The following is an 18,377-nucleotide window of genomic DNA, read 5'->3' on the forward strand; positions in this document are numbered from 1 at the left end:
ATTTTCTCAGCTGTGAAAGCGGGACAAAAATAGGTCCATCCTAAGGCTGTCAGAAGAATTAAGTGACATAAAATATGTACCCCCCCCCAGGGTGGGGCTGGCCATATAATTCATCACCTTCCTTTCCTTTCTTACCACGCGTCTCCCTTCCTCTGTACCCACTCCTTCCTCCAACACAGCTCAGGCTAAAATCAGCCCAACTGCTCTTCTTCCTGTTGAGTTATTTATAAGTAACTCTGGCCCCCTGGGAGAGGCCTGCAAAGGAGGGCTGCTGTCCTCAGGCTTGTACACTGGGCCGGTGGTGACAGGCCTGTGTGATCAGAGGGCGGTGGCTTGAATAGGGTAGTTCACGCTCAGAGCCTCGTTTAGACAGAAATGCTGTGCTACAGGTACTTTCTTCTAACACTGCAGGACTTTTCAGCGCCGGCCACGACGTTTGCTGTCAGCTGATGGAAAAGTCTTCCTCAATTTATGGTTCATACCCCATCCTTCTGAAGTGCTGGTTATGTTCAAAACGCTGCCAGAAGAGGTTTGTATTTTTTTAATGTGTACCAGAATGGAAACTGGCTTTTTTTTTTTTTTTTTTTTTTTGTCTCATGGTTAAATCAATTCCAGAGAACATCCCTTGTTTTTTCCAGAGACTTCTAATAACTGAAGTCTTTTCACAGCTCCTAACACTTTTGCCTGCTTTATTATAATTTCTCTTGGGCCTCATTATTTCACGATTTCTGTTTCTCCCTGGTCACTAATGAACATTAATTCAGGCTTCTGACATTCCTTATTAATCCTCAATTTCCTCCCAAACTCTTCAAGAAAAATCCCACCCTGATGCCCTGAGGCTAATGAGAGGTTGAGATTGCACTTGCAACCCAGCTGGTTACCGGTTTTTGAGGGGTTCTTCTATGGACCTCACCTACTGACAGAGGGTGATACTGGTAATTGTTTTCTTAAAAGTAGATATAGAAACACATAAGCATTAGCTAAATAAATAAAATTTGATGTTGAAAATGGCATTTGGGGAATATTCTGATTTTTCTTTGTAAGTAAAAACCTGTTTAGCAACCTAGGTTTCTTACCCTGTCTTTCATTGAAGAATTTTCAGATTTTTTAAAAACAAATATAAAAATAGTACCTTCTGCAGTTAGATCATAATTTTTCACTTTTCCTTCACTTGAACATGGATATTTAAGATCCAAGATTTGATTTTTAGTTATGTGTTGGTTTAAACTATGTGGATAAATATCTATACTTTGCTTATAGATATTCACTTAGAACAATGTTGTCTGAATATGAGTGCCTGCTATGAATTTTTTTGTGACCCTGGTAATTCATTGATGGTCATGCAAACATGTTCATGGCCATGAATGACTTTAAGCAAAGAAACACATTGCGTTAACCCCCTATAGGAGTTACCTGTCCAAAGGTGTGTAACCCTTATTTGTAAATAGGTTTGCTGTTCTCTTTTTCAGATATTCTCTTGTATATGCTGTCAACGTGTTTACCTAAATATCCTTACTTAAAGATATTGTCCCTAATCATACTCATATATTTTTATATGCCTCTTAGAAACTTCCTCAAGCTTATTTCCTTATGTTGATTTTACCCACAGGAAGCTTTTAGAGCCTTAAAGCTAACTCTACAGCTAATGGCTCCTCTCCATGACATTGTGGCCTACTTGTTCAGTTTTGCTAAACTTGGCAATTGTCCCGCATGTTTTGAATTTCCTCTAAGTCCTCACCCTTTGAGAAGTGACTGGGGTGGAACCGAGGGCATTGGTAAGTGATTAAAGGTGGTTAAAATCACCTTCAATATTTAGCTGAAATTCTATGACGCTTTTAATACTTGGAAAGACAGAACAACAATATTTTCTCATAAATGACAGTAATAAGAAGGGCAAAGGAAAAGTCTCATTCTATGCTGTGTCCAAACTGCACATTCATCTGATTGATTCCACATTTATAGGCCACACCACAAAGTGCGCAAGTCAGGAGCTGGAAGGCCTGGGGTTTACCCTGCCTCTGCCACTTGGTCACTGCAAACTGGGCACTCTGCTCTCATGGGCTGATTCTACCGTCTCGTAGAAGTGTCCTGTGGATTGAAACATATGTAAAAATTCTAGAAGGACATATAAGCCCCCATTAAATATTACTTTTCTCTCATTCCCTTTCATGAACTCACGTGGCAAGGTCAGAGCCAAGCGCCTGCTGTTAAGAAGCTTGCAGACAGCCTCGGCTAGCTATCAACGACCTAATAGTCCCACAGCAAGAATGAGCGAGGCTTTAGTTTTATGTGCTCAGTGCTAATCAGTGAACTCTTAACTCAGCACCAGCCTATAACACACACATGTGAGGTAAATTAAAGATACTGAAATGTTTAGTGAGCTGCATTTGTCAGAAACAGGGAAATTGATCTTAATAATGTGACTCCCGTCCAAATTATGTCACTAGTCTTATAAATATTAATTAATAGCAAAATCTTACAACATAGTAGCCAGGGATTTCAAAGAATGAGAAGAGGCAAAGCAATTAAGTAACACATTTGTTTAAACCCGGTGGTCTTAAAAGAAATGTGATATGATCTGAATCTAGCCCCCTCTGGCTGGTGGGTGCATAAAGGAAATGTTTGTAGGAGACCCTGGAGTTGGTGGCAGGTAGAGTTGCATTGTGCTGAAGAACATTCAGATGCGGGATGTAGGGAAGGCACAGGGGTGATCTGGGGAAAGACAGATGCATCTGAGCAGAGGCAGCATGAAAAGGGGCGGCCACAGGGCTACCTCAGCAGGAGGCACAGAATTGTTGCAGACTAATGAGCTCTCACAGTGACTAGCAAGTCTTCAAGATAAGCCCCAGAAGATTAGAGAAGTTCCAGAGCACTCCTAGATCCTTTCTTTTACTGATTTGGGGGCTACTGTAAATGGGGTTTACTCAGAAAATAAGCTAAGACACTCTTAGGGGAGCTGCTGGGTGTGGGAGGGTGTAGGGACTTGGCTTTAAACAAGGCACAGGAAAAGGGAGGACAGCCAAGAAAAGTGCCCTCCTGCCCTTGAGATGGGAGGCAGGTGTTACTGGCTGATGAAAAGGAAGCCGGGAGAGCCAGAGCCATGTTTCCAAGCAAGGTCGCCACACAGGAAGTCCTGCAGCAGCTGGGAGTAAGGAGTGCCCTGGGCAGAACCTGCGGGGAGGTGATCTGGGGACAGTTGCCCAGATGGGGGGAGGAGTGGACTTGGATCAGTGGAGACAGTAGGAGGGACAGTCCCAGGAAGACAAGGACAGAACACGGGTGAAGGTAGCAGGCAGGGCTGCATGTGGCCAGTCCAGAGAAGTGAACCCACCAATCCACCAGCATGGCTTTGAGGAACAGTGGGAAATGAGGCCCAAGTGTGGAGGACCTAGAATTTGGGGTGAAGGGAATTGTTTCCTTGCTATTTATGTGCTATAGACCTGGAAACCATTGAGATATGCAATTAGAAATGCACACCTTGTCACGTTGCAAGTGAAAACATTTGTGTTCAGGGAGAATGTGCAAAGTGTTGCATGCTCTGCTATGCTGAAAATAAACAGCAAACTGAAAAAAAAAAACCCTCACTCTAAGATAATCATCTTTTTAAAAAGACTGGGCTGCTTAGTTCCTGGCCTCATTCCCAGAGAAGGCAAAGAGAACAAAGGTGAAAGATGAAATGAGACTCTGTTCCTTTAAGCCATCTCAGAACTATTTAGAGTTAGATAAAATTACCTTTGTGGACTTATATGCTTTAAAATATGTTTAAAAGGGCTACTCAGAATTTCAGTTTTTGGTCATCCCACTTGGTTGAAGAAGGTAGGTCTTAGATGCTGTGGACCAGCTCTGAGGACACAGCCAAATTCTCTCATTCCCCAAAGCCAGTGACTTCCCTGGGAGTCCGCGTGAAGCAGAGGATGTCATCAGAACGTGGGAGTTTACACTGTGATTTTCTTTGTAAAGAATCAGGAGGCCAATTGAAGCCTGAATACTACATGCTGAACTTAGGGTCTCAGGAACTCTCAAGACAACTAGGAACAAAGTGTCCTGGCTCTGAGTCTTCACACAGAGACAGGGCCACTGTGGTCTCTCTCCGTCCTTGTCCCTCTCTCTCCTTTCTCCGTGTGTGCGTGTGTGTGTGTGTGTGTGTGTGTGTGTGTCTGTCTGTCTCTCTGACTTCCCAAACAGGACCCTACCGGGGAAAGACATCCGAAAAGGCTCCTTTCCTGATGTTTCCCAGCACAGGGTCCCCCGACTCCACCACCGTCACCTGCCCCGTCCTCACAGCCAGGGTGCTTGTCTTGCCCATCTGCCACCTCCCCTCCCAGCAAGCACTGTGCCCCACAAAGAAAGGAAAGCCAGAATGAGGGTTTTAAAACCAGTAACAACAAAGGAAGGGTAGTCCCGCCTCCATATCTGCATCTCAATGATAACGCCATCCGTGGGAACTATTTCCGCTCACTATTTTGCTGGGAAGTGATCTCATGCCAAAGTATACAAACAGCACTATATAAACAGTGGGAATGATGAAAAGAGGAAAAATTACCTATAATCTAACCATTCTAACAACTGTAATATTTTTATTTATCTTTACTCCCTTCTAGCCCTTGTCCAAATATATTTTACATTTACATTTTACAGAGCTTTAATCACAGGGTTATGTATTTTTATAATCTCCTTTTTTTCATTGTCATGGCAAAGGATTATGAACACTTTTCTCTGATTGCTGCTTAGCCTGACAGAGCATGTTGCTTGTAGACCAAACACACCAGGCCGTGAGCAGACGAGGCTCCCTGACCCCCTCTCCTCCCTTCCACATAGGTTCCTGTGCCGCTCACTCTAATGCGATTCCTCTTCTCTTCAGCCCAATAGGACCGTCAGATTTAGAGGAGTACTAAAAAGTTTGATGATTAGACTCAATCATTTGGAGCTGGAAAAGGAATAAAAAACATTTTTCTGTTATATTTAAAACATCAAATGGTTGTGAAATCTGGATTGCTTATCTTTTCCTAAGCCAAGAGAATATGTTACAAGTATTAACAAGCGTTCTCAGCCCTGGACCTGCCCTCCCAAGCTCTCACTTTCCCACTCCCACAATCCTCTGCTCTCCAGCCAGAAGATGTTGGAGGAGGCCTAGGAATGGGCTGGGGAGAGTTAGAGGCTTAGAAGGTTTGGAGCAGCTGTCAAGAGAGAGCATCTCCGGAAATGCCCTGCGAGTCTCCTGTCTCACTCCTGCCTTAAGCTACATATCTCGGCATAAATAATCAACTTCACAATCCTTCCCATAACAGGGATGTCCTCTCCTGGTAGACAGCTATCATTGTTCTCACGGGGAGTTGACGAGCATTTCAGACTAGCTGACTCTTTGGTGGCCCTGTAAGCCCAGGCATGCTCCCTGCGGGCTCCTCATTTCTGCTGTGCTCTCCTGTGCTGACTAGCTCCTTCTCTGTGCCAATAACACGCCAGGACAGCCATCCAGACACAGGCCAGCTTCCACAACCCACACTGAGTACCCTAAAAGGCCCCTAAGTTAAATTTTCATCTACAATGAACATAAATTTATTTATATGCAGCCTGCTCTTGTGGTGAGGGTCTAAGAAATAAGCCAGATAGGGGTGACCCACACCTACTCTTAAAAAGACTACAATCTGCTAGGATATGTTTGCACGTGTGTGTGTGTCTGTCTACGTATACGTATGTTTTACTTGCTTTGGATGTTCTCGCATCTTCTTTCATCTATGAGCCAGTGACAAGGAGGGCTGATTTGGATAGCACAGCAATGAGAAATGAGTGCTAATTTATAATCTGTAATAATTTCAAGTCCCTAATGGATATAATGAGGACTATACTTTTCTAGTTCTTGTAATTTCCCTTTTTTGGTCTATTTTGAAACCATAGCCTTATAAATTTTAAAACTTTCTTTCAACAGCATGCTCTTATTGTGCTGAAAAGCAAAGGAAATTTTTATCTTCCTGGGGGAGGAAGGAAGAAAAGAGAGATAAATTAGACCTTGGGTCTTAGAGCATAAGGCTTTGCTGGTTTTGCAAAACATATTATTAGTACACCCACAAAGAAAGGGAAGTCTGTTTAGGTGACAAGTTGGCTCTGCAGGTAAAATGATGGTTTACTGGGTTAGCTATAGGAGCCTGTATTTCACACTGTCTGACTAAAATGTCCATCTTCTAGGACATGAGCTTCAAGAACTACAGAAAATGATTGACAGCCTCGAGAGCCCCCAGGACCCTACGCAGGTGGCCCAGGCACTCCTCCTCCGGAGGGAGGTTGTGTTTCTGCAGTTTGATGCCACAGTGAGGCATCTCATCCGGTAAGGGCGGGAGCACTAATCCTGTCTAGCAAATTCTGCTGGGCAGGTGTTTGCTGAGTGACCATCTAGGGAGGCCACTCTTGGCAAGATTAGATAATGAGCTTAAAATAGTCACAGGCACAACCGGATCCAGAACACTGTAGCCACCAAATGTGTCCTGCTGCAAAGCCCATCTGTGTAGAGTATGTTCTTGTTGGATAACATTCTTGATTTTATTAAATGTAATTTCAAAACTGTTTGTGTAACAATTGCTGCTTTCAACGTTCAGGTTTTATTGGGAGTGATATTTTTACACTCCTGAATATTATTATTTCTAAGGGTTTTGTTTATTTTTTTCAACCTTTATTTACTTTTCAAAAAGACAGAATTTTCATTGCACTTTTAAAGCTAATGGCATCGGCTACCAGAAATTTATTATTTTTTTTATTTTTATTTTTATTTTTTTTTTTTGAGACAGAGTCTCACTTTGTTGCCCAGGCTAGAGTGAGTGCCGTGGCGTCAGCTCACAGCAACCTCAAACTCCTGAGCTCAAGGGATCCTCCTGTCTCAGCCTCCCGAGTAGTTGGGACTACAGGCATGCACCACCATGCCCGGCTAATTTTTTCTATATATATTTTTAGCTGTCCATATAATTTCTTTCTATTTTTAGTAGAGATGGGGTCTCGCTCTTGCTCAGGCTGGTCTCGAACTCCTGAGCTCAAAGGATCCGCCCACCTCGGCCTCCCAGAGTGCTAGGATTACAGGCGTGAGCCACCGCGCCCGGCCGGCTACCAGAAATTTATAAATAAAGTAGTCTACCTCTGGCCTTGTAGGTACCATTGTATTAAGTACTCCACATAAAAAAGGAATGTTTTATTTGGCTAATTAATCATGACTTTGATGGGAAAATTAGTTTGGATTAAGATTCGTAATGTTTCTAGTATAAATAAGTTTTGTATGGGAAGAGGAGGGGGTTGGCCCTAGGGGGGGTCTCTGCTTATTCTTTGTCAAAATTAACTGTTTTTGGCTAATTCCAGTGTGAGTATTCATCCAGTGAGAGCGCCTCTCACCTGTGGGTTGCAGTTGCTTCCAGCCATTAGCACGAGCATCCTTAGGGAATGGAAATGTGGGAATTGTACCAAACTATATTTTTCTCTTTCTTCACTGCATTTTCTTTACTCTGATCATCAGGGGACTCTTGGATTCAGAATGTAAATTCAGCAGAACCAAAAATCAGGCTAATTGGTTTTCTATTTATTGACAAATAGCTTCCTGAGCCATAGCTCAGGTACAGGCAGTCAAGCAGGTGAGATGTAAAGGCTCTGACTCATTGTGGGGATGGCCATTTGTTAGCCCTCTGGGCTCTGAAAGCCCAAGGTCAGGATTCGTAAGGACTTTACACACTGGCACAGAAGCAGGAATATCTGCCAGAGGTCCTTTTTGGATTCCAGCTACTCAGGGTTCAGTTTGGTGCTGTTCTCCCAGGGGACCCACTCTGCCTTCCCCTGGAACTGCTTTGCCAGGGCTTTCTTTGAATTCACACCCTTAGTCTGCAGGAACGGAGGACATTGTGTCCTTGCTCTGGTTTCAGTGTATTTTTCAGAGGCTCTCCTAGGGACCCACCCAGATGGTACAGCCCACGAGTTCCTTGTTGACTACGTCTCCCTGGCCTTTTTTCTTCACAGCCCTTTGGGTTTTGTGTGTTTGGGATCACACAGCTAGTAAGGGGCGGACCAGAGTTAGAACCTCAGTGTGTCTGTCCCCGAAGTCTGAGAACTACACTGGAGACAGAGCAGCACATGGACAGAGGAGGGGACTCTGGAGAGGGGGCCTGTGTGTGTTCCCACTATGAGCTGTGCTCCCGGCCAGGCTTACTCTGCAGTAGCTTGGAGGGGCCTGAGAGTGCAGGGAGGGCCCTGGCTTTCCCCTGGGGGTGCTGAGGGTTTAATTCCCGAGGAAGAACGAGGACTATTTTCCTGTGTTGGTAAAGGTCTCAGTTCTCTGTGGGGCTGGAGGACTTTTGTTCCCTTGTCAGAGGGGGACACAGAGGTGGCTCTTTTTTGCCCCCTTCCGTATGAGTCCCCACATGACTGATTCTTCCTCTGCAGGACTTCTAAAAGTGACAACATTGTCTCTCTGGCCCTCTGGCCAGTTTATATACCCTGCATTTTTTTTTTTTTTTTTTTTTTTTTGCAAGGATGGGTTTAGATAGAGGGCCACGAAACATTTATGTAGGGTATTTTATCTCATTTGTCTTGTTCCTTGTAAAATAGGTCCAATTAGATAATTGTATTATAATTAAGTGACCCATTCTGCAGCCATGCTTTTGATGTTTTAGGAAATACTGGGGCAGGCTGTATTGCAGTGAAATATCATTGGCTTTCTGGTCATGGGTGAGTGTCCACTGGAGGAGGTGTTGTAAGGTGCTCTCTTCCAGTACGGAGACCCGGCTCCGCATATTCTAGAGTCTTTGTCTAGAGTTTGAGTCTGCCGTCTGAGGGGCTTGCACTGGGCGGGGTTGTGACCATGCAGTTTTAGCTCACAGAATATTCTTAGTTCTTCACACTTGCCACCACACGCAGGCCACCCCAGAGTGGAGGTCCTGGGGTGCTGAGAGGATAGTAGGGGTTGCCCTTTTCTGGATTGTGTGCAATCTGGGCGGCTCCCAGGAAGTGGTGTTGAGGAGGCAGTGGGAGGAGCTGGAGTAGAAAAGATCCAGCTCAGGCAGTGGGAGGGTGGGCAGATTAATTAAATGGGTGAGGTGTTCCTTTATGAGGGGTGCACTCTCTGTGTTGTCTCAAGGCCCCCCACATGCCCCTTCCTCGTCAGACCCACAGCAGCCTGGCAGGGATTTCTGTAAGGTTGAAGCCCAGTACCTCAGGGGCTGCCACAGACTAGAGGGAGGGGAATCAGACTTCACCTTCGCTCAGGCCACAAACCAAGACAGTTAGTCCTACAGATACACCTGACAGGGATCAAACCTGAAGACGATTGTTCTCGTCTTTCTATCAGAGGTTCGCCTTGTAAGATGGATGGAGATTTCTCTCCTAGAACTGAGGTGGAGTCCGTCCTTTTCCCGACAACCTTGGATCCTTTAACCTAGGTTCTAACCCAGAGTCCTAATGATCAGACGCAAACCACTCTTTTAGCCAGTCCACGGAGCCCACTACCACTCACCGCCAGGAAGGAGCGCTGAACATAAGGTTGAGGCAGCCACCTCTGCTCGCTTGGGGAGGTCCTGAGGCCCTGGTGGACTAGACACCAGGCAGGGGTGTCCCGGGTCCCTCTCCACTCCCCACTCTAACAACTTAGAGAGTTAGCCGGGGCTTCCGCAGCCCACTGCCTTCCCCCTGGAGCCTGAGGGGAGGGGTCAGGTCAGGGCCTGGTCCGTGGTCTCACCCGGGGTACCAGATTTGTTACCCGCAAGACCAGGGTTTGTTTGCCTGGCGAGTCACAAACAACTCTCCACAAGAGTGCGGGTCTTGATCAGTAGGAGTTTTTATTCCTTGTAGCAAGTTAAGGAGAGCCCCGGGAATATTTTCTAAAGTAGTGTCTCCCTGAGGGAAAGTGGCATGGGGGTTCTATGGGGCAGTAGAGAAAGGAAAAAACGTGTCACATCACATGTAGGGGAGGGGTTCCCATTGTGAATGTGTGCTTAGTTAGCCGTGTTAGCCGTTGCATGCTATGGTAATGAGGCTATAGTTTATCCTGGGGTGGAGATGTTAGCATGGTTAGAGGAAAGTTTAGCTGAGTTTATCTGTAAGCAGCCGGCGTCTGTCAGGTGCTAGTTTTAGCCATCTGGGTAACCACAGACCTCATAAACAAAAAGTCTGTAAGACAGGTTGATTGTCAAGTTGGCTGAGTTTCTATAGTCCCTGGAGACCCTCTCTTTTTACTTACAGTGGGAGAAAAAGAGAAGCTGAAAGATAAGTATCATCTATTTTGATCATTTTCTTTAGTACTGAACCTACAAACAAGAGAAAGTCCTTAATAATCAAAAAGAGACAGGAAGTTTGGGATAGTTCCCTGGGCCTTCCCAGAGCTCACCAAGACTGAGCAAATATGACGTTTTATCCCAGGAACTTTTCACCTATATAAGCTGAAGGCTTCTCCAGAGTTTGAAAAGAAGGAACTGACCTCTTACCTGGAACAAGAGCAGCATGCTTCCACAGAAGTGGGGTGGAGTGGGTTGGGGAAAGGACATGGCTCAAGGACAACAGGACAGCAGCCCTGCGGAGTCACCTAAGATCTGCCTCCTGTTTCTCTGTGGCATAGATCAGCTCAGATTGCTGGTTAGGCACATATTTCTAGGCACAAAACATTTTCACTCTGCCCCTGTCAACCTGACCTCTGCCAGTTTAGGCAAAGGCCTGATGGAAATCGGTAGCTTCCTCGGATGGGTTGGAGTCACACCGCCTAGGGCCTGTCATGCATCTCTGGGCATGTCCACCCACCTGCAGGAGTTATTTATTAGCCAATTCAAGAAACGCCTGAAGGATGGAACTGGAGACCATCTTCCTAAGCAAATTATCACAAGAATGGAAAAACAAACACCACATGTACTCGCTATTGAATTGGAACTAAATGATCAAAAAAAATGAACAAATATCACCGTAATTAATGAGGGTATAGTGGGTCATAACTTATTAAACCTTTTGCCTATTAAAAAAAAAAGAAGAAAGAAAGAAATGCCTGAAGATTGAGCTTATCTTTAATGCCAGGTGAATCGATCACTTACATGGAAGGTAAGTGCTTAGTGGGTACAGTGGTTCTAACCAATCTCATCTATTTAAGTCAGGAGTTGGCAAACTCCCGCCAGAGGTCCCTGACTGCTTTTGTATGGCCTCTGGGCTAAGGATGGCCTTTACCTTAAATGGTTGCAGAAAAATCAATAAAGTAATAGTATTTTGTGACACATGAAAATTATATGGAGTTTGTATTTCAGTGTCTATAAATGAAGTTTTATTGGAACACAGTCATGCCCAGATAATCCACGGATTATCTCTGCTTTTGCAGTACAACCGCAGAGCTGAACGGTTGCAACAGAGGCCACAGGGTCTGCAAAGCCGAAAATATTGACTATCTGCCCTTTAAGAAAAAGTTTTCCATCCTCTGATTTAAAGAATAGAATTCTTTTGCAATTCAGGAATAGAGGAAAGTGAAAAAAAAAAAGAAGAAGAAGAAGAAGAAGAAGTCCCTCAAAGGTACTTTATAGAATAGAATAAAATATATGGCAAGGAAAGTACCTCTACTGTGAATGTATTGTTGATGCTGATGTGTTGATGTTCAGGGTGATTAGGGTGAAAAGGAGAAACCTAGAGAAATATTCTGAAGATACAAACATGCAATAACGTCCTGCAGCAAACCTGATTTAGAAGTACATCAAGGACTCTCTCAAGACAGCAACACCAGCCTCTCAGTTCTTGAATGTTGGTTGTTTTTCTCTTCATTTTTGCATTTATTTTTATTTCCATGCTCGCCTACCTAGTGTCTCTAAACACGAGGATATGGGGCATGCTTCCGGTTGTTGGGGATTTCCGGGAGACACACAGAAGGCCTCGTGTGAGCTGCGCCTGACTCATGCCTAGGGCCCTGGTCTCCAGTACCTGAGAAGCAAAGAGCCATATCTTTTGCCTCCACAGGGCTGCTTTGCAGGTTTTATGATATCCTTACCTCCAGGGAAAACTGCAGCATGTGCCCGTGAGTTCCCTGCTCCGCATGGTTTGAACCAGCTTGCCTGGTATCATGCCGTGGGTGACGCTCTCACACGTAAGATGATTGGCCTTCTAGGAACATCTCGACAGCTTAAGGACAGTAAGGCGGGGGAGTGGGGCAGAGCTTGCAGAATTAAGATCTTCTAGCGGGTGGCCAGGGAGACCTGCCTTCATGAGGCAGTGGCAGATGGCAGGTATTACATTAGCACAAGTGACAACTGGTCTTTCATTCTTACTGCTTTCCCTGAACCCTGAGTGCAGCTGACAAACTGCACTGGTGAGACCCACTCTGAAAGAAGGCACAGGCCGGATTTGCCAACTGAGGGTCTGAGTGGGTTGTCACAGGGCTCATGAGCTGTTTTCAGTATTTCCAAAGGTGAGATGAAAAGGATACATTTGCACAAAAGCTTTGCAGGTAGAGAAAATGTCAAGTTCTTTTTTTTTCAAACTGGAATCATGAGAACTGTGTGAGATAAGGGGAGAAGAGCTTGCTTTGGTTGAACTCCCACCATGTGCCAACCCCGTGGGATATTTATTATTTTCACCACTTTTTAAAATGAGGAAATAGAGATCCAGAGGATAACTTAGCCAGAGTCACACGGCTTGTTACAGAAGAACTTGCATTTGTACAGTCTGCCTGACTCCAGGGCCCTGTTCTTTTAGGCCATGTTTCCTCAGCCCTTCCTGCAGCTTGGGCTAGAGCCTGACATGGATTTGATTTAAAAACAGGAAAATACTTACTAGATATTTGGCAGAAAAATCTTTCAAAATATGGAATCCACAAAGAGGGAGAAAATCAAAGATATAGTTCTAAAAATGCTGGGTATCAGCATGAAACCTCTTTACACAGCGTTACCGTGTGTAGTTCCCTAATAAGCAGTTCCACTGGTAGGGGAGAGGTGAGCCCTGGGAGGGCCAGTGATCTAGGCTGAGGCATTGGGGAAGTGAGAAAAGGAATAACCCGTGTGATCAGTGACGGTGGCTATAATCTGACTCTGGTCTCTCCAGAGAGTGCCTCATACTCTATGATTCTGTAGCAGTGACGTTTACATCTGACCTGAATTGACAGTTTGAAATAGTCTCCAAGCAGCCACAAATTAATAGACCTAGTGTGTGCACGAAGCTGTGTTTGGGGGTCTAAAACTCTGCCAAGAATTGTGGTCGCGTCTAGCATTTGGTCGTTCCAAAGTTCTACACAAACTTGCCAGTCAAAGACTGAACACGTAAGACATGAACAAAGCTGGGCCCAGCGGCAGAGAGAGAGAGAGAGAGAGAGAATTCCACGGATGGTGGCAAACGAGCAGGAATGACAGGGAAGGAGCCAACCAGGGAGAGGTTGTGCCAGGATACTCTGCTTCTGTGCTCTTGTTTTAGGATGAAAATAGCTGTTTCTGTTAGAATCTTCTGCTTTTTGGCACCATCATTTTAAGAGGACATATATACCCCATAGGTGCCATAAGAGAGATGTGTATGTATTATATAAAGTGCCTCGGGAGTTTAAAGGAAGGTGTGAAGCAGCTGTTCGCTCCCCCACTGCCCCCCCCCCACCAGGCCTACTGGGCTGGAAGGTCAGAGCCCGTGGGAGACTCACCTTTGCTTCTCAGACCCTTCCTTGGGGGGGGCCCCTGAGTATCATCACAAAACACGTGTAAAATGAGAAACAGGAGAAAACGTTTATATATCCTTTGGGCAACTTCAAATGATGGCAAGCTCCATCCTTGAGCTATCATGATAAATCAGGCAAATGATAAATCAATTATTTTGTTGGTGGTCTGAGTATAACTCAGTACTCAATTGTCTTTTGTTGATTCTCATTAAAATGTAAAAAGGGTGGTATGATTTTTACACTAGTATAATCGTTCAATGTGCAAATATAGAGCTCCCTTTGTCTGTCTTTGAACTCAAGTTCCTAAGTCCTTAACTTCTGCCTGGTGGCAAAAAGACTAAACTTTTCCAATTCCCTGTCATTGAGGCACACTTGGAGTTTACAAATGATCAGTTTGAGATTTAAAATCAGTGAATTCAAGCTTCTTCCCCTTTCTTTTTGTTTTCACTGCCTCCTCTTCATCCTGTTGGGGAGGGAAGGATCCCCCCCAGGGTTACGCGCGATGGCTGCACACACGACACCTGACACTGGACAGATGGGATCAGCTGTAGTTTATTAGTCACAGATGCAGTCCCAGGGAAGAGGACGTCGTACGCATGCAGGGCCACGTGGGAGCAGAGAGAACAAGCAGGGCCTTTGTAATATCGAGGGAGTGTGATATTCCCTGGTTCCCACGGAGGACATGACTGGTTTATTTGAATAATTCCGTGGTCTGGCAGGGAACTGAAACCACTACTCAGGGATGAGCAGGAACTGCACCTGGTCCCTTTGATAAGGAGGGTTATTAAACTAAGAGACCTTATCTTTGGGAGCAGAGTTGGGGGCGGGGGGGCTTATGGTTAGGTCATTCTGGGCTCTTACAATTTTTCCAGATGTCAAGATAGCACATAACATCGAACCTTAAGTTGGGCCTCAAACTATGCCCCTTCTCCTTCTCCATTGCTCTCAGAGGTGAACCAAGTTCCTGGGGTGCTTGTAAATCATCCTGGCAGTCGGGGAGGAGCAGCCACTGCCCCCTCTCTGTGTGGGTTAGCTGGCCCACCCTCAGGCCTCTTCTGCTTGGCCTGCTGTCCAGCACCCTCCTGGACACCCATTCGCAGGGGCTCAGGAACTCCCAGGTCTTTCTGCCCACTTTGAGGGTCTGCTAGTCTCTGGAAGGGCACCTTATTCCTGTCAGTGCTGACATCTCCCTCAGCCATGGCTAGCCTCCTTTGCTTTGGTGTCTGCTGTATGTGGGACTTGGGCCACTTCTGGGGGATCCAGGCAAAAGGTGCCTTCCGTTCTGAGACACCATCCCCCCAACTTATCCTGTATCAGCATCTTTTCTTAGGCACCCACCAGAACTAAGCTCTAGAAATAGTCTTTCCTTGCTTGTTAAACTCTTATTTCCTTTTGGGCAAGAAAATCATTCTAATTTATCATGCATACTTCCTTCTCTCTGACTTACGGTATAAATTTCATGTTCTAGTCTTCAGAGTTTGTGGTTTTTGATATACAATGCCAAGTTTTGTTTAAAACAAAACAAAAATTTTTCTCTCCCAAACATCAGGAGAGTTTAAAATTTGGTTTACATATCAAGAACCGTCATTTTAGCCATTGGCCTTAAAATAATCAATTCAACAAACAATTGATATCTTTTTTTCTAGAGTTACAGCTGACTGTCCAATTCAGTAGCCACCTATGGCTACTTAATTTAATTAATATTAATTTAAATGAAATAAAATTAAAAATTCCATCCCTCAGTCACAGTAATCACATTTTAAGTGCTCAACAGCCACATGTGGTCAGTGGCTACCATATTGGACAGGGAAAATATGGAACATTTCCACCATTGCAGAAAGTTCTATGGGACAGTGCTAGTCTAGAGTGGTAATACATCAAGCTTCCCCTTGAGGGCTGTGTGTTAAGAGGGAAGATATGGCTGAGAAAGAAACCTCTTACCGTCTCAAAATGTTATCTTGCTTCAGTATCTTTGAAGAAAATGTTGAGCTTTAGAAGCTTAAGTGACTGCTTTTAATGAAATTTCCCACTATGTTTTGGTAGAAGGACATTTTTGGTAGCTGGAAACGTTCCTGCCTATCAGTCTGTCACAGACGGCATGTACCATGGGCTGCCCCCACTGAGCAACTCCCTCCTGAAGAGCATTTTTGCTTCACAGCTCAGCCTGCCCCAGCCACTGGATCCACGGAGCCCCGAGGTGTGTTTCAGAGGTATTTTTATACTTCTAAAAGGCGTGTTGTGAGTAGGGCATTTTGTCACTTTGATTCCATTTGGTTTAAGTTTTACAGGGGCTCTCAATGCTTTAATGCCCTTAGCAGAGCAGTGCGGGCCCCAAGCCCAGCTGTTAATCCCAGGTCTCCTCCAAACGCTCAACAGGCTCATCTGGGCAACAGCGTGTCTGCTCACAGCTGGTAACAAAAGAAACACTTAATCTTCTCCATTTAATAAACAGTCATGATGGCAATGACAATACATAAATTAGGTTGGCAGCTGAGTTTTGAATAACCCTGTTTACAGCATATTATCAAATGTAATCCTGGCAACTCCGATGGCTCCTAGACAGGAGCACTGTTACCCACCTTCTACAACTAGAGTTCAAGGGTCAGGAAAGCCAGAGATCAGACTATGAGAGAGTCATGGCAGCACCAGGTCACAAACTGTATTAGTTATCTGTGGCTGCATAACACATTCCCCCCAAATTTAGCAGATTAGAATAATAAACATTCATTATCTCACACAGTTACTGAGGATCAGGAGTCTGGGAGCAGCTCAGGTGGGTAGTTCTGGCTCAGGGTCTCTCCCAAGGCTGCAATCCAGGTGTTGGCCAGGGCTGTAAGCATCTCAGGGCTTGACTGGAGTACAATCTACTTCCAAGATCACTAATGTGGCTGTTGGTAGCACCAGAAGACCCACTTGCGAGCTTATTCATGTGGGCAGCTCCACAGAGCTTCCTTACAACATGGCAGATGGCTTCCCAGAGCAAACAGTCCAAGAGAAAGCAAGAGAGAGAACCCAAGATGAAAGTCAGTCTTCTTATTACTGAATTTCAGAAGTGATATCCCATCACTTCTGCCATATTCTGTTTGTTAGAAGTGAGTCACTAAGTCCAGCCCATCCAAGAATTAAGCTCCACCTCGTTTCTGGAAGAGTGTCAAAGAATTTGTGGACATATCTAGAAAACCCACAATCCCAGGTCTCCAAAATCTCCAACTTAATGTGCTAATGTTATAAAGCTAAGCCAAGAAACACCAGCATCAACCCCAAGAAAGTTCCACATTTCAACCTTCATTGGCCCAAGCCTTGACTGTCATTTAGACCCAGAATGGGATTGTATGGTGACTGCTGCTCCTGCTGCCTTTGGATGTTGCCTGGGATTAGGTGGATATGGAGTCCTGGCTCCCGGCTATCAGGATCAACTCCAACTCCAGGAATTGACTAAAGCCAGAACCAGGTCTGAAAGTGTAGAATGGGGTCAGATAGGCAGGCCCACTAGCTCCAGGGCTGCACCAAAGGATAGGGGGTGCCTTGGCTGTTTGGACAGTGATGTGGAGAAGACAGAGACCCATATGCACCTAGAATTGGGGCACAATGGTGATGAAAGACAACTTTTTAAGGTTCCAAAGATTGAGAGCATTTGAGTAAGTTTATTTTTACTGATTATAAATATGTCCCATTGGTATTATATTATTCTGGAACTTCTGAACACTAGTGCTGATGAGTTACACTGAAACCTTAAATACTCTTGTGTTTCACCATCTTCTGAAAAAACAATGTAAAAAAATAGATTATTACTCTCTCCTCTACCTCACTAGGGACTATCTATCAAGAAATATTTCCACATAAATAAATCATCCAACAGTGTTTTGGGGTACAGACAGAGATACCCTATTCATATACAGATGTCTATTATTTATGAACACAGTATAGCATTGTCATGTTTATTATTTGGTTCTTTTAGGCATTTGTGCTGTTCCCTTGGAGAGCATCTCTGGAAGACGGAGGACCATTCCCAGTTATGAGTAGCAGCCCAGATACCCTAGAATATAACATGCAGGTAGGATAGGTCTTCCCCATGCTTGCAGAGAGAACTGAAAGCAGACTGCAAAGCAGGGTGTCATTGGGTCCACAGGTCAGACCCTCCATACTCCTGCCAGTGATGAATACTTTGTGAGATAAGCAGGGTGTTTGGTTATGAAGCTGTAAACCTGGTGCCACAGGTGAGTCATGTTGTCTTACAACAGGAAAGAATCATGGTTCAGCTGGTATCAGCCTTGGCTGTAGACTCAGCTGAAGTTCTCATGGCAGTAGTGGTCTGGGAGAGTGGCTGTCACCACTCCCTGAGCCTCTTAGGGAAACTCTCAGGCTGGCAGCTCAGAGGCGAGTGACTCCTGATTCGTCTACAAGCAGTGGTGGCAAGGGAACTTTTTAAACAGGACTCATAAAGAGAATTTCTCCTTATTGTTTTGTTTTCCATTGTTAACGTCTTCTAATTCTTTTAAATTGTTAGTTTTAATTATTATATGTTTTCTCCTGATTATTTAAGTAAATATTATTGTATTTTATTTTAAAAAATAGAAAAGTGTTAATAACAACATAAAAATTAACTATAAATTCGCTTTAAAATAATATGGAGGTGGGGGGTGGATGGAATGGAGCAGGACTGGCCATAGGTGGGTGGTTTTGGGGACTGGGTGATGGGAACTTTTGTTTGCTTTCCTATATGTTCAAAAGGTTCCATAAATAAAAAGGTTTTTTA

General features: G+C 44.6%; 1 protein-coding gene across 1 annotated transcript; it reads left to right on the forward strand.

The window, feature by feature from the left end:
- Window positions 1-505: 505 nt before the first annotated feature.
- Window positions 506-17,684, forward strand: LOC138395512 (coiled-coil domain-containing protein 162-like). Its single transcript, XM_069488370.1, has 5 exons — window positions 506-529; window positions 1,610-1,775; window positions 6,184-6,322; window positions 15,665-15,818; window positions 17,580-17,684. Exons 1-5 carry the CDS (start codon window positions 506-508, stop codon window positions 17,682-17,684), a joined length of 588 nt encoding a protein of 195 aa, XP_069344471.1.
- Window positions 17,685-18,377: the final 693 nt, after the last annotated feature.

Source organism: Eulemur rufifrons, chromosome 15 (assembly GCF_041146395.1).
Source record: "Eulemur rufifrons isolate Redbay chromosome 15, OSU_ERuf_1, whole genome shotgun sequence".
Taxonomy (NCBI): Eukaryota; Metazoa; Chordata; class Mammalia; order Primates; family Lemuridae; genus Eulemur; species Eulemur rufifrons.

Coding starts and splice junctions, on each gene's coding strand:
- LOC138395512 (XM_069488370.1), top strand. CDS start 506: ATGTTCAAAACGCTGCCAGAAGAG. Junction 1,776..6,183: donor GGGTGGAACCGAGGGCATTG/GTAAGTGATTAA, acceptor TCCATCTTCTAG/GACATGAGCTTCAAGAACTA. Junction 15,819..17,579: donor TGGATCCACGGAGCCCCGAG/GTGTGTTTCAGA, acceptor TGGTTCTTTTAG/GCATTTGTGCTGTTCCCTTG.